The sequence below is a fragment of the Sciurus vulgaris genome (genome assembly GCF_902686455.1).
Source record: "Sciurus vulgaris genome assembly, chromosome: 11".
Taxonomy (NCBI): Eukaryota; Metazoa; Chordata; class Mammalia; order Rodentia; family Sciuridae; genus Sciurus; species Sciurus vulgaris.
Window position 1 is genome coordinate 124788063 of NC_136472.1, and position 15498 is coordinate 124803560.

General features: G+C 34.6%; 2 protein-coding genes across 9 annotated transcripts in view; one reads left to right on the top strand and one right to left on the bottom strand.

The window, feature by feature from the left end:
- Positions 1-15498, top strand: part of KCNJ5 (potassium inwardly rectifying channel subfamily J member 5) — a gene marked incomplete at its 5' end in the record, with an annotated part of 310228 nt that overhangs the window by 150041 nt on the left and 144689 nt on the right. The window lies entirely within an intron of this gene.
- ARHGAP32 (Rho GTPase activating protein 32) overlaps positions 1-15498 on the bottom strand; it is a 288492-nt gene that overhangs the window by 67263 nt on the left and 205731 nt on the right. For all 8 annotated transcript variants that reach the window (XM_079104113.1, XM_079104108.1, XM_079104112.1 and 5 more), the window contains 4 exons: positions 9648-9785; positions 7620-7712; positions 6556-6678; positions 4718-4795 (listed from right to left, as the gene is read on the bottom strand). In XM_079104113.1, the coding sequence (XP_078960239.1) occupies positions 4718-4795; positions 6556-6678; positions 7620-7712; positions 9648-9785 (432 nt within the window). The remainder of the gene's footprint in view (positions 1-4717; positions 4796-6555; positions 6679-7619; positions 7713-9647; positions 9786-15498) is intronic.

Sequence of the window (15498 nt, forward strand, 5' to 3'; positions counted from 1 at the left end):
TGAAGGACAGCTACACTATTTTGTATGAAAATAAAATGGGGACATGTGCCTTTAGGCACTTGTCAAAATGCACAGAATATGCAACGCCAAGAATAAAGACTAATGTAAATGATGGTTTATAGTTAATAACAGTATATAGATACTGGTTCATTAAAAAACAAGCCAGAAACTGTTCTAGTAACTGTGGGTAGGATTTGAGGCTTGCATTTTTATTATCTATCTGACTCTGGCCTGGGAGTTCCTCAGACCACTTTTCTAGAAATACTGCTTTACCACAAATTCAGGTAAACACAGTCAACAGCTGACATGAGGAAAAGGTCAGTATTTGTCAATTCTATTCATTGTATTGTAAAGTAAGATGTTAATAACAGGAAAATTGTAGGAAAAGTAACTCTATAAAAGAATTCCATGAACTATCTGCTCAATTATTTTGTAAACCTCAAACTATACTAAAAATTGGGTGTGTTTATTATTTTTTAAAAATACTAATACTTTTAAATACTAAAGAAAGTCACAACACAGGAACTGCATAGCACTAGTTCACAGCAGTATAAAGGAAAGGTTTCTGCAAGGAGACCTGAACCCTGCCATGCCCTGATAGCCAGCTGGAAAAGAGACAACAAGAAAAAGTAGTGTCAAGGTAACAGGTCATAACCCATGAGGCTGAGCAAAACTCAGAAAGTTCTCAGAAAGACATTTCGGAAAGCTGCTCAGCAGTGCTCAGAATGCAACACCTCAATGGAATTTGCCTCTATCATGGGAAGCAGCAGCCCATGCTATTGCTCCCCATTTTTTTCTCCTAATCAGCACCCAATGATCTTAATCCCCAGGAAGACCACTGTCTGGGCCACCCCCATGTCCAATAAGCCCTTCACCTCCTCTGCACCACAAGGGAAGACGAGCTGCACCACTGTGCATCCTTCTCTGTGGTCTGCAGTCAGAGCCCAGTTTGCAAGTAACCAGAGTCAGTCAAGCTGGCTGACTGAGGTGTGCTCTTCCATGCCAGACAGCACACTTCCACTGAGAGAGGTTTCAGTGGGTCACCTGGAGATCCTCTCCCGAAGACATATACACAAGACTGCACTCCTCCAGAAACCCCTCTGAAACCTCCAGGGAGAGTCCAGCTGGGCCCTGAAGTTCTCCAAGGAACTTCAGTCCAGCTCTGAAGGTGGCTCAACCCACCTATCATGAGTTAATTGTATCTATCCCGAATTCTTTTGCTGAATTCCCAACTTCCATAGTTTTGAACTATGGCAATATTTAGAGTTAAGCCTTTAAATGAGGTAATTAGGGCTAAATGAGGTCATATTGGGTGGGCCCTAATCTAACTGGACTGCTGTCCTTATAAGAAGAGAAAATTAGGACACAAAGACACCCACATACACAGAACAAATGCCATGTGAGGATACAGCAAGAAAGGTCTCAGAAGAAATCAACCCTGTCAACACCTTGATTTTGAACTTCTGACTTTCAAAACAGTACAAAAATAAATTTCTGTTATTTTAAGCCATCCAGTCTGTGGCATTTTATTATGGCAGCCCTAGCAAACTATAACAGTACCTAACAGACAAATGAAAGAATGTTAGAAACGGTCATGCCCAGAAAAAGGGAAAACAAAATCTCACACGTTTATTAAATATACATGACTGTTTGTATTCTGAATTTGTATGACCCACCTTAGAATTTATGAAATACCAAGAATTAAGATATAATTTACATTAGAGAAATTTAATAATGACCTTTTGAAAGGGGTCACATAAAATGTTCCTATAAAGAACATGTTTCTCTAATACTTTTACACTGTTAGCTAGTTTTTTAAAATTAAAAGTTTTAAGTAGCTTTTGATACTTATAAACTATATAAAGGTAAGGTCTGCTATGCCTAGAGGGTGGTTGGTAGCTCTTCTGAGGTCCTCTGAGCTAGTGCAGAAGGTCTCAGGGAATCCACCTAGGTCAGCGCCATAGGGCTAGAGGTCCAGTGGGCTGACTTAAACTAATCAGGGCAGCTACACTGTCACTTCTACTCACACTGGGGCTCTGTATGAGATTCTCTCTGATTAACCTTCCTACTAGTTAAAAAATATGAAGTACGAAAATCATCCAAATAAACTATTATTCCAGTGATTTTAAACTTGAAAATCAGGACATAAAAGGGCTATAAATTACAATTATCATGTACATGGAGAATTAAGATTTTCTTCCACTCTCACCAGATTTCTCGGGAGGGGCACATCCTCAGAATATTTAAGTACCTGTTGAAGGTAGGGAACTTCATCAGTTGCCTGAGGAAGAGCTTTTCCCCAGCATACAATTTATTAATCATTACATAGAAACTTAACTAACACACAGTGACAACAATGTTTCTGTCAATAAACAGGTATGCTTTGTATCCCTCAACTGGATAATCTTTACCACATTCCTTGTTGGTTGGGAAGGAAAGATGTTCTTTTCTACAGCACAGAAAACTAAAGTGAAGAGAGTTAATTTGAGAGTAAATGTAGAAATCATGCTTAGTGCTCTTCAAGCAAAGGAACAGGGCAGACTTGGATTTAGTTCCCGCGTCACCCATCACTTACTGGCTCTTTATTAACCCTCTTAAAAACTGTCTTCTATCCATAAAAATAGGAAATTAAAAACTACCTGGAAGTTTCTTGAAATTAAAGAACACACTGCATGTGAAATGCCAAATGCTTTCTGTGCAGCAGATGCTCAAGAAGTCTCCCAACTCCTACCTTCCCCTGCAATTAACCATGGGCACTCTTACAGATGGACTAGTGTGTAGGAACAGCAAGGCATAGGGAACCATGTGCATTCTTTCCTTAAAATACTGGCCTCCTTTAAAAAAAAAAAATGTTTTGACAGTGACATTTAAAGTCTTGCTGCTGGTTTCATGGGCACCGGCACAGCAACTGCTTTTCTCACAGGCGTACTCCACCTTGACCTACAGAGTCAGCATTGCCTTTCTGAGACTAATCAAGACGAAAAATAGCATTCTTACAGAAGCAAGTTTTTATTACCAATGACAAATCTCCTTGAATTTAAAACACTTGTTTTTATTTTAAATACAGTGTTTTGGCAATAAACTAAGTTACAACAGTTTTAGAATACTTAATTTCTGACTTTAAGGGAATTAGTTATTTAGGTAGTGAACTTATTTTTGTGAGTCTAAATAAAATAATTAGGAAGATAAGTCTATAACTAGCATACAGTCATTGATCACTAACTGTTACACAAATAAAGAATAAACTTGCTACTATTTTTATAATCATAAAATTAAAATGTTGAGAAGGAATAGAGAAGGAATGGAGAGATTTTTAAGGGGAACCTTCTGGTTTTAAGAAATTCAATTCCAAAAAAAACCAAATAACCTGTTAAACTGCTACATATGCTTTTTATTACAGAAATGTATAGATAAAATTAAATTTCTAAAATGAAAAACAATTATTTAAATTTTATATCAACATTTATTGAGCAAAACACACACACACACATACACACCCCCCCACCAGGCCTGGTCTAAGTACTTTATACTTTCATCTTCACACTTTTAACCTTCATGACAAGTCTGTATGAAAAAATATTGTCCTGCAACCCCCATTTTACAACGGGGAAACAGAAACACAGATCTTAAATAACTTGCCCAAAATAACACAGGATTAAAGTCCAGGCAATCTAGCTCTGTACCCCACAAATAACCCCATGCTATACTGTTTCATGATATTAGCATTTGTTTATAAAATACATTTTATAAAAGCTAATTATCAGGATTTTTAAATATGTAAAGCTCAAAGTATTTTTATAATAGTAATCAAATTTCTAACATACAGTACAAGTAGTTTACTTGTGCATTTCACAACACTTTCATAGGGAAACCACTCCCACACACACGCACATATACCATGGATTAAGAACATAATTTTAAGGCATTTTCAGAGGATCCTTTATAGGATGAAAGAGATCCCATACATCCTATGAAAATTAGTCCTAAGTCAATTTGAAAGACGCCATTGTCAGGTCTTAAATTAAACAATTTACATGTATACAGAAAAAATAAATGAGAGAACTTTAGACTCTACTGTTGTTCTGCAATTAATACAATAAGTTTCTGATAAGATTTATAATACATTTTTATAGAAAATTTGATCAAACTGATTTATTTTAAAAAAGGAAATGTCTGTCAATCATGAATTAAAACTAGTATTAAGCCAAGCATGGTGGTGCATGCCTGTCATCCCAGCAGCTCGGGAGGCTGAGGTGGGAGGCTGAAGCAGGAGGATCTCGAGTTCAAAGCCAGCCTCAGCAAAAGTGAAGCATTAAGCAACTGAGTGAGAACCTGTTTCCAAATAAAATACAAAATAGGGCTGGGGGTGTGGCTCAATGGTCAAGTGCACCTGAGTTCATTCCCCAGTACCCACCCACCTCCCCAAAAAAACTAATACTAAAAACAAGGAAGAGTCACATGACTGTCAGAAAGCAGCTCATGGGCATGAGACACTGCTCACACTGACAAAGTAATAAAGGAGGAGGAGAGAACAAAATCACAAAAGCAACTAGAAATGGAAATCTGGTCTAATGCCATTATCATCTGCATATTTCTGTCCCTATAGACAACATTTCTGATGACAAAGTCCATGGCAGTACACCTTAGAAATGGAATTCGTAATGACATACAGATAAGTGTTCTTAGAATTTTCCACACCTAACGTTTTGTTGCTTACCTGAAATCCATGCTTGCCTCTCCACCATGTACTTAACACTTTGGGGGGCATATCAATAACAGAAACAATGTCTCCCACCTAAGAGAATCAAAATTTTCGTAAAATTGTTTTAGTTAAATTTTAAACTAATTGCTATATCTTGAATTTAAATTTGAACTGTACAAAAGGACAAAGTACCATTTTATGCTCTGGCTAATAACTTCTGGAAAAATTCATTATCTCCTTTAAAATAATTTAATAATTTTACCTTTTGCTAAGGAAAGTTTAAAAAAGTGTTAAGCAACACAAAAACTTGATCTCACTAAGTCATGTGTGGTAACTTCAGAAAGCCAGTTTTTAGATAAGTTTTTTTATTGCTAGGTATCATACTATCATCATCATCACATATGCTTTAAAGTACTGTCTCCAACTATGATGATTGGACTTCACCACGGTGCGAAAGTGACATGCACTCAGTAGAAACTGTGCTTCAAATTTTGAATTTTGATCTAGCAATATGTGGTACTCTACTCTTCTGTGATGCTGGGCAACATGGAGCCTCAGTTTCAGTCACGTCAAAAGGGCAAACAACTGTGCCCTTTGTTGCTAAGCCAGGATGTTCAATAGGTTAGGCATGTTTGATATACTTTCACTGAACAGTATTTTCCACTTAAAATGGGTTTAGTGAGGTATAACCCCATGCTAAGTTGTGGAGCTGCTGTACTTTGTTACCACTATCACTGGAAGTAGTAAGATTCACTTACGGAAGTTTCAAATACTCATATTTAAAACAATAACACCATTTATTAATATTATACTACCAAGTGCAAGTCATTATACTGAGCACTTGATATACTTTATTTAATCACACAGGAAAGGCCTAAGATGACATTTTCATTCTTTTCAACAATCCACTATAATCCAGCACTCCAATATAGACCTTTCTTCATTGTAAAAAGCAAACTACTGCGTTTACATGAATATTTTAAAAATTTTAATCACAATAAGTTAATGTTTTATATAAGTTATATTCTTCAATAAAAACAAGTGCTGTCATCTATGAAAAAAAACATAGTTAAATACTTGAGGGCACTGTTAACTAATCTACAGCACATTTTTAGGAACCCGCATATTCACACTGATTTCTCAAGTTACGACTAAGCCATCTTCACAGTCATATTTGCTAAGAGATATGGTATCTTTAAAGATCTGCATTTCTTTCTGTACAGAACCTAAAAGTGTAGTCTGAAAACCATTCAGAAGCTACACAGTAAAAACTGACGCTCTTCTATCTTAATTGAATAATTGTTAGCATTTGTCTTTCATCACCTGAGACATAGTTTTAGAGGAAGAAATGCAATTCCCCTCCTTTTACATCTGATAGCAAGAAATATTCATTTCACCCTCCATCTGGTCTTTAGCTCAATCTTTCAACAAACTTTTTCAAAAGGTATCATTGAGTATCACTATTTTTAAGCACTAAAAACAGAAAGATCATGCTTTCAAGAGGTCCACTGAAATAAACAGGGGAAAATCTATGATTAAATGTAATAAGTGATGTGTCACAGATAAGCCATATAAAAATTTCTGAATGACATTCAATCTAGTTTTTGGAGGTATTATCTGCATGCAGGAATGTGAGGGAGATCAAGGATGGCTTCTAGAAGAAGTGAGATGCTGAGTGTTGAAGGATGAATATGATCATTTAAACAAAAATAGAACATTTTCCAGGCTAAAAAATAATGGACTACAGAAAAACCTGGTGCTTTTAATTTTTTAAAATTAAGTAAATGATTAAAACACTTAAGCATGGGGCTAGAAAGGTAACAGGGACCAGAAAACAAACAGTAATTATTTACCTCTAATGTCAGTTCATCTGGAGCCCGAGCAGTGTACCTCTTGATAACATGGGCAGCACCAACAGCAGGAGTGTTGATGGATGATTCCTCATGAACTAAAAGATGATTTCCCTTATTATCAATCTGGAATGAAGCACACATACTATGAGATGGTTAAAGACATGGAACCTGCACAACTTTCTCTGACTACCTATAAAATATAACTCAATTTAATTTAGACAGATAATAATTCTAAAAGTCTTTAAAAAACACAAATACCATTATTGGATAGTTAATGTATGACAGTCACTGTGCTATGGCATATAACATATATAATTTCAACACTAAAGTTGGAAGAGGTTAAGCAATTTATGAAAGATTAAAATACTTTTACAAAAACACACAGTATGTAATTGAAAATTCAAGGTCAAAGTACAAATTGATCTGGCTCACAGTTCAATATCCTTTTTACTTTCCTTCTTGTCTTCCCAATTTCTACTGGGAGTAGAGAATACATAACTATACGCAAATTAAACACAAATATCTAACATATTTACAGGGTGATGTTTCCCTCAACATGCTCTTAAGTCAGATCCTTTAAAATAGCTTGTTTATAAATAACTGAAAAATATTTTCAATTATTAACTGGGTGATGTAGTGCTTGTCATAATCCCATCAACTTGAGAAGCTAAAGCAGGATAGCAAGTTCAAAGCCAACCTCAGTAACTTAGCAAGATTCTGACTCAAAATAAAAAAATAAAATGGGTAGGAATATAGCTCAGTGGTAAAGTTTCAATTCCCTGTGCCAGAAATTTTTAAAAAATCAATTATTAAGTAAACTGGAAAATACATAGTTTGCTCAATATATATACATTAATATACTGAATGCCAAAAAAAGTATCAAGTCATAAAATATATTAAAATTTATTTTGTAAATTATCAAAGGATAGTTGAGATACAAAAATTTTATCCATCCTCCCAGATGAGAACTCCATTTCTTTGATTACTGACAACTATCAAATTAATATTAAATCTTAGTAAATAATTTTAAAATAAATTTTCATAAGAAGTGAATTAGGTAATACCTCCATCCAAGTAAGGGCAGGCCCACAGTTGATCTTGTTGCCAGCAATAGCTGAAAGGCGAGACAGGTAAGCCACGAGCATCTGAGTGACTGACTGCAGAGAGAGAGTTCAGTGTAACTCGGAGAAAAGATACTGCACTCTCTGGCAGAGAAACTCTGAGGTGAACTGGTTATTTCTTGGGGAGAGGGGAGGATCTACAGATCTTGAAGCATTTCATGGTTACAGAGATCTTCACAGAGGACTGCCACTGAAACTATGGGCACTGACATAATGATTCAGACCCTGTCTCACGCGAGGCTTTAACTTTTTATCTCTTATCATTGATGGTCATGTCATTCTATAACTTCTAACTTACTGCTGTACTTTTGTAATGAAAATATAAAAAGATGTGTACTACAGATCCATACTTGACTTTTCTGCCTAGCTTTCCCCTGCTTCCCAGAAACCTTGTTCTCCAAGACTCTCTATAATCTTCTGTGCCCATGGCCAGGCAGGAGTGGCCATGTTCATACATGACTCCATTGAAGGGCTCATTGTCCATGAAATTTGAGAGTCTGAGAAAAATGAAGAAATAAGCAGAGGTGGTAAATGAATATGGAGACTTCTAAGTTTTCTATGTAAGAAGGAAGCTGTCATTTTACGACATCCCTAAGCTCCTGATGCAGGATCAGTCCCTACATGTCTGATGATGGCTCTTCTTTGCCCTATGTACTTAAACTCCTTGGAATTAATTTTAAATTTAAAATGACTTTCCCCCAGTATTTAGAAGATATCCTTGCATTGTTTTCAAGTCAACTGCAACTGAGAAGTCTAATGCTTAAATCTTGTTCTTTTGAGAGAAAAAAAAAATTGCTTTTTGCTCTATGGATAGTTATAGGATTTTTCTCTATGTTTTGACATTTTGGAATTTCACTACAGTGTTTCTTGGTGTGTGAGTTCTTTTGCTCACTATATGGCAGCACTCATGGGCCCTCTGAATCTGAAAACATGTTTTTCTTCATTTCTAGGGAAATTTTTAATATTAATTTTTATTTTATTTTTATTTCTTCCCATCCAATTTCTTCTCCTATAATCCCTATAAGGAGAAACTACTCTGGGCCCATTCTCCACAATTTTCAACTATACTCTCAAAACTTTTTAACTTTTTTGTCCCTTTCAAGGCCATATTCTGATAAATGACTTGACTTGACCTCAAGCTCATTAATTCTCTCTTTAGATAATCTATGTCCACTTTATATATAGTTCAGTTATTCACATTTGTTATTATTAAAATTAAAAGATCATGTGTTCATTTACAAAGTTTCTGATTATCTATCTTGTTTTACAAAAATCTACTCTCATTTCATGGATATGATAATTCACTTCCCCTCAGAGAAGAGCAATAATGTATTCAAAGGCCTTCTGATGTACATTCTTCTCAGTTATATTTTGTTCACTTAATATTTGCATGTAAAAAATTCTAACTTACCTGTCTTCTAAAATCATTCTGTATGGGTTTTAGACTATATTGTCTCTTTCCCATAAATTTTATCCCACCTACTTTCAAAGACTCCTCACAATTTTTGAATCCCCAACAGAACTTTTTGTTGACTAATGCTATAAAGAATTTCTTTTCTTTTTAAATTTAAAAAAATCTTTTGTTTTTGCTAGAAATACTTAGCAGAAATGGAAACATGTATACACACACAACCTGCCATTATAAACTAATCAAACAGCATTGTTTGAATGTGGATTTTCTGTTTACTAGGAAGTAAACATATTTCATATTTTTGTTTTCATGTTCTCATGCCCTATTTGAAAATGTTTTTTGCTAATATATAGTACCTGTTTACATATTATCATTATGAGGATTTCCCCTTTATAAAATTATACACTGAACCTACTTTAATTCTAAACATCCTACTAATGTTTTGGTTATAAAATAGATATATGATCTCAGGAATGGCTCTAAGTGCTCAACATAAACTTTTATTTAGAACACAGACAAAAATTTGTACTAACTCATATGTAGTGATCACTTCTGCTTACCTCTGGACTGTCCTTAAGACTGTCAGAACGGGGAAGCTCTGAGAGCTGGGAAAATCGTCGGTCATAAATACAAAGATGAAGATGCTTATCAAGTACCCGAAAATCTTCGTAACTTCTTTTAACAATCCAACTTTTGCCCTATGGGTAGGGAAGAAAGACTCCTATAATTCATCTTCCGTCTGGAAATGCTTTGGTGACAGGCCTTATTTTATAATGGTTGTTGTTTACTCCTGAGACTTCATACTTTCTAGTGAGAAGTTTCTATTAAAGTGATAGTAAACAGTTAAACTCTAAAACACTCCAGTGAATTATATTATACTAAAGGGTCAATATGGAAAATAAGATAGAACTTTCCATTAACCCTCTTCCTACTACTGGTCAAAGTCCGCAGCCTCTATTTGAGAATAACTGCTAGACAGTTAAAGAGTGCATGACTTAAACCTATGGGAAAAACCGCAAAATAACTTTGAATCAGAGAATACTTCCTAAAATTGAAGAAAAATAAAATCAGTTTATTGATTAGTTATTACAAACATTTTCTATTACTGAGACTGGAAATATACTCAAAATCAAAACTATAAAACTAAACTTCTGACAAGGTATTAACTTCCAGATTATATAGGATTATCAAGCAATTTAATAGCAAAAGAATAAAAATAATAATAACCAGATCTTAAAATGGGCAATAGACTAAACAAACATTTCTCAAAGAAGATATAAAAATGGTCAACAGGTTTAGAAAGGTTTATTTATGACATCACTAATCATCAGGGAAATATAAATTATAACTATAAAATGATACATCATTCCAGTTAGAATACCTATTATTAAAAGACAAAAGACAACAGGTTCTGGTAAAGATGTGGAGAAAGGGGAACATGTATATATCGTTGGTGGGAATATAATTAGTATAGCTATTATATAATACTATGGAGGTTCCTCAAAAAATTAAAAATAGATTTACTGTATGGTTTGACATTTCCACTACTGTGTATATATTCTATATATTTTAAATTCATATCAAAATGTCAAAGAAATATATGCACTCCCATGTTCCTTTGCAGTACTATGCACAATAGTCACATTATGGAAACAATTTAAGTGTCCACCCAAAGATGAATGGATAGAAAAAAAATGTGCTGTATATATACTGAAGATTAATTGAAGATTAATTTAGCCTTACAAGAGAAGGACATTCTGTCATTCACAACAGTAAGTATGAACCTGGAGAACATTTGCTAAGAGAAATAAGACAAGCCAAAAGAAAAAAAAAAAAAAAAGCCTACATGTTCTCACTTATATTTGGAATCTAAAACAAGGAAACTCAAAGAAACAGAGAATAGAATGGTAATTATCAGAAACTGAAGGGGAAAGGGATTTCAGAAAGAATGGAGAGATATTTGTAAAAGGATAAAGTTGTAGCTAGACAGGAGGAACAAATGCTAAGAATTTAGGGTGAAATAAATTCGGAATGGAGTCATAAAAAAAAATGGTTGGTCTTGTTTCCCTTGGGACATTCCTTCTATACAGATTTTTAAAATAAATTTTTAAAAGAGGTGTTAAAATATATTGTTTTGTGCTTTATGATTTATTTGGCCAATTCAATTTTTAGCTCATTTTGGCTTTGTTTTACCAGGCATCACATGAAAATGTGAAGCTCATGAAAATAATATTATTGCTCCAGTTATATTTCAGAAATGATCATGTTTTGCCAGATTGCAAAATCAAGTTGGATTTCTGGTTTCTGATCTGGCATAAAAGAAGCTTAAAAGTCACCATTCCATCCTAACAACTAAAAGCCGAATAAACTGAAAATCAACAAACCTTAGGTCCATTACAGGGCAAACCACTGACCCTCAAATTGGTGAAAGACAGGTAAATACAGAGAATCATAACTGTTATAACTGGAGCAGAAATCCACTTTTACCAGAGATGGAGTAGAAGAACTTAAACTGTAATTGCTAAGTTTCTGGAGGCTCAGGAATGATAAGACTAAGAGTAAAATCTCCAGGGAGTCCAGTCACCAGGAGGAACCACATCACTTAGTGAATTTTACCTTCAGAAGCTCTACCAGGTCCTCACAGTGAACATCAGAGAAAAATCTCCTCAAGCTTCCAGAAAGGGGAGCAGAAAAGGGACTGAACTTCAGTTCACTCTAGTAATACTGTCCACTTGCTAAAAGGGAACTGATCAGCACATGACACAGTTCATGAGCACAGGTTCACTAAAAGAATGAGACCTAACATAGAGTAGAATGCTTCTACTCCCTGCTACACCTTACCAACATCGCACTAAAGGTTTCATTACTGCAATTTCTTTCATCTAGTATATCATGTCCATCTTTTTTTTTTCTTTTTTAACCTTATTTTTAATTTAATTTTGTATGTGATGCTGAGGATCAAACCCAGTACCTCATGTGTACTAGGCAAGAGCTCTACCACTGAGCCACAATCCCAGCCCTCATGTCCACCTTTCAACAAAGAAGTACAAAGTAAATGAAAAGGGGAAAAAAAACAATTTTCAAGAGAATGAACAAGCATCAACAAGAATCAGATATGGCAGAAATGCTGCAATTATCAGACTGGGAATTTAAAAGAACTATGATTAATATGCTAAGGGTTTTAGCAGAAAAAGTAAACAAAATGCAGAAACAGATTACTAATACAAGCAAAAAATGACACAGAAGAAATACATAAAGGAGCAGAAGCAATATTTGAAGCAATCACAACTAAGTATTTCTCCCAACTAAAGTCAGACACCAAATTACAGACCCTGGAAGCTCAGAGAATACAAAGCAGGGCAAAAGCAACAACACCAAAAAACTACACCTAGGCATATCAAATTCAAACTTGAAAAATTCAAGATAAAGAAAAAATCCTGAAAGAAGTCAGAGAAGAAATCCACCTTACCTAGAGGAGCAAAGATAGGAATTACATTCAACTTACCCTAAGAAACCATAGAAGCAAAAGAGCATGGCATAAAATATTTAAAGAGTTGAAAGAAAAAAAAAAAAAAAACCACCAACCTAGAAAATTCTGTATCCTGTAAAGGTTAATTGGGGTCCAACTATAAGGGTTAAGGGGAGAGCTAATAAAGAGGCAAGCACACAGGATGGCAAAGAGTAAGAAGTGGCTCCCGTGGGAAAGCCAGTCCAGTTTATTATCTATTCCAGGGTCCTATCAACTTACCTAGGTTACATAGTACATTTAGCTTTGTGCATGTGCAGATCACATAACTTGCTTGCTTCTCATAGTCCACTACTACCAAAGGTTATTATAACAAGATAATGCCTCTAGGCCTCAAGGACAGAGGAGTTGTAGAGCATCTCTAAGTCATTCAAACAGAGCGCCTTTTGTCCCAAGGAGTATGCTCGACTTGAAGGACTTTCACTCCTCTGTACATTGACTGACCTGAAATCCCTACAGTATCTTATTAAATTATCTTTCAAAACTGGAGAAAAGGGGCTGGGATTGTGACTCTGATAGAGCACTTGCCTAGCACATGTGAGGCACTGGGTTCGAGCCTCAGCACCGCATTAAAGTAAATAAGTAAAGGTACTGTATCCATCTACAACTTAAAAAATATTTTTAAAAACTGGAGGAAAGATTTCACCAAATAAAAATTGAGAAAAGTTGCAGATAGTATATATGTCTTACAAGAAATGCTAAAAGTAGTTCTTCATAGAGAAAGCAAATTATATTGGTAAAAAATTTGTGTTACATTTAATAAAGGTGCTAGAGAAGGAATAAGTGGAGGTAAAATGAACTTTTGTTTTACTTATTCTTAATTGAGCTAACAGATAAGAATCTGTTTAAAACAATAAAATATATTCATTTATGTATATGCATATGAGGTGCATGTGTATATAAAGTGTATAGGCTTTATAAAAGTGAAATAATGACAGTGACGATGTAAGGGATGGGAGAGAGGGATTAGGAATACTTTTAATTATGAAGTACTTGTACACCTGTAAAGCAGTATAGAATTATTTGAAAGTGAAATTGGATTAGTTGTAAATGTATACTGAAAACTTCAGGGCATCCACTAAGAAGAGTTTTTAAAAATATATAATTGACAATGCTAAGTAAGGAGAGAAAAATGGAATCATAAATTACTCAAGTTTCTATAAACAAGAAACCAGAGTAGATATAAGTGTTCTTACCACACATAGAAACAAGATGAGGTTATGTTAACTACCTTGGTTTTGATAATCATTTCAAGAATGCATATGCACACCATAACATGTTCTACATCTTAAATATACACAATTTTCATTTGCCCATCATACCACAGTAAAGATGGGGGAGTACAAAAAGTGTAGGACAAGGGCAACAAATAGAAAACAATAATAAATATGGTAGATATTAATCCAGCTATATCAACAACCACGTTAAATATCAATGTTCTAGCACATCGATTAAAAGACAGATCATCAGAGTAGATCAAAAACAAGACCCAACCACATGTTATCCACAAGAAGCTCACTTTAAATGAGAGACACAGCCCAATACAGTGGGGCACACCTGTAAGCCCAGCTATTTGGAAGGCTGAAGAAGGAGGAATGCAAGTTTGAGGCAAGTCTAGGCAACTTATTGAGACACTGCCTCAAAATAAAAAGAGCAGAGGGTGTAGCTCAGTGGTAGATCACACTTGGATTTGATTCTCAGTACTGCAATAAGTAAGTAAGTAAATAAATAAATAAATAACACAAATAGACTGAAAGAAAGGAATGGATAAAGATATACCATGATAACACTAATTTTAAAAAGTAAGAGTAGCTGTATATACCTCAGACAGAGCAGTCTGTAGAACACAAAAGTTATGAAGGATAAAGAAAGGTAATAGATAATGGTAAAAGTATCAACATTCCAAGAAAACAAAACAATCCTTATTGTGTATATGCCTACAAGCAGAGCATAAAAATACTATGAAGTCAAACTTGATAGAATTGCAAAGGGAAATAGATAATTCACTATCATAGCTGAAGACTTTAGCAATACTCTTGTCAGAAATGGACAGACCTAGCAAGACTGAACTCTGCAAGGACATAGTTGACTCAATAGCACCATCAATCAACAGGACATACCTGACATTTGTGGACTACTTAACAGCCACAGATTACACATGCATCTCAGATTCACTTGGAATATTCATGAAGACAGACCACATTCTGGGGCATAAAACACACAATGACAAATTTAAAAGAATTGAGATACACAATGTCCACTGTCAGACCACATGGAACTAACTAGAAATCAGTAACAAGAGGATGGTTGGAAAATTCCAAATCACTTAAAAATTAAATAACACACTTCTAAATAAAACATGAAAAAAAGAAGAAATCTCCAGAGAAACTACTAAACATTTTGAACTAAATGAACACAAAAATATATCCAAATTATCCAAATTTGTGTGATACAGTGAAAGCAGGACTTAAAGGGAAATATATAGCACTGAATGCATATATTAGAAAAGAAGAAACATTTAAAATAAGCCATTTCAGCTTCACATAGGGAAACTAGAAAAAGAAGAGCAAATTAAATCCAAAGTAAACTAAAGGGGAAAAAACTCAAAAATTAGAGCAGCAATCAATAAAACTGAAAACAGAAAATCAATAGAGAAAATTAACAAACCAAAAGCTGATTCTTTAAGAATAGTGATAAAATTGATACTCATAGCCAAGTTAATTAAAAAGGGGGGAAATTAAAAAATAGTAGAAATGGAAGAGGAACATTACTACGGATCACATTAAAAAGGAAATAATACTATGAACAACTCTATACCTGGAAATTTGATAATGTACAAGAAATGGACCAATTTTTTGAAAGACACAAACATGACAAAACTCATA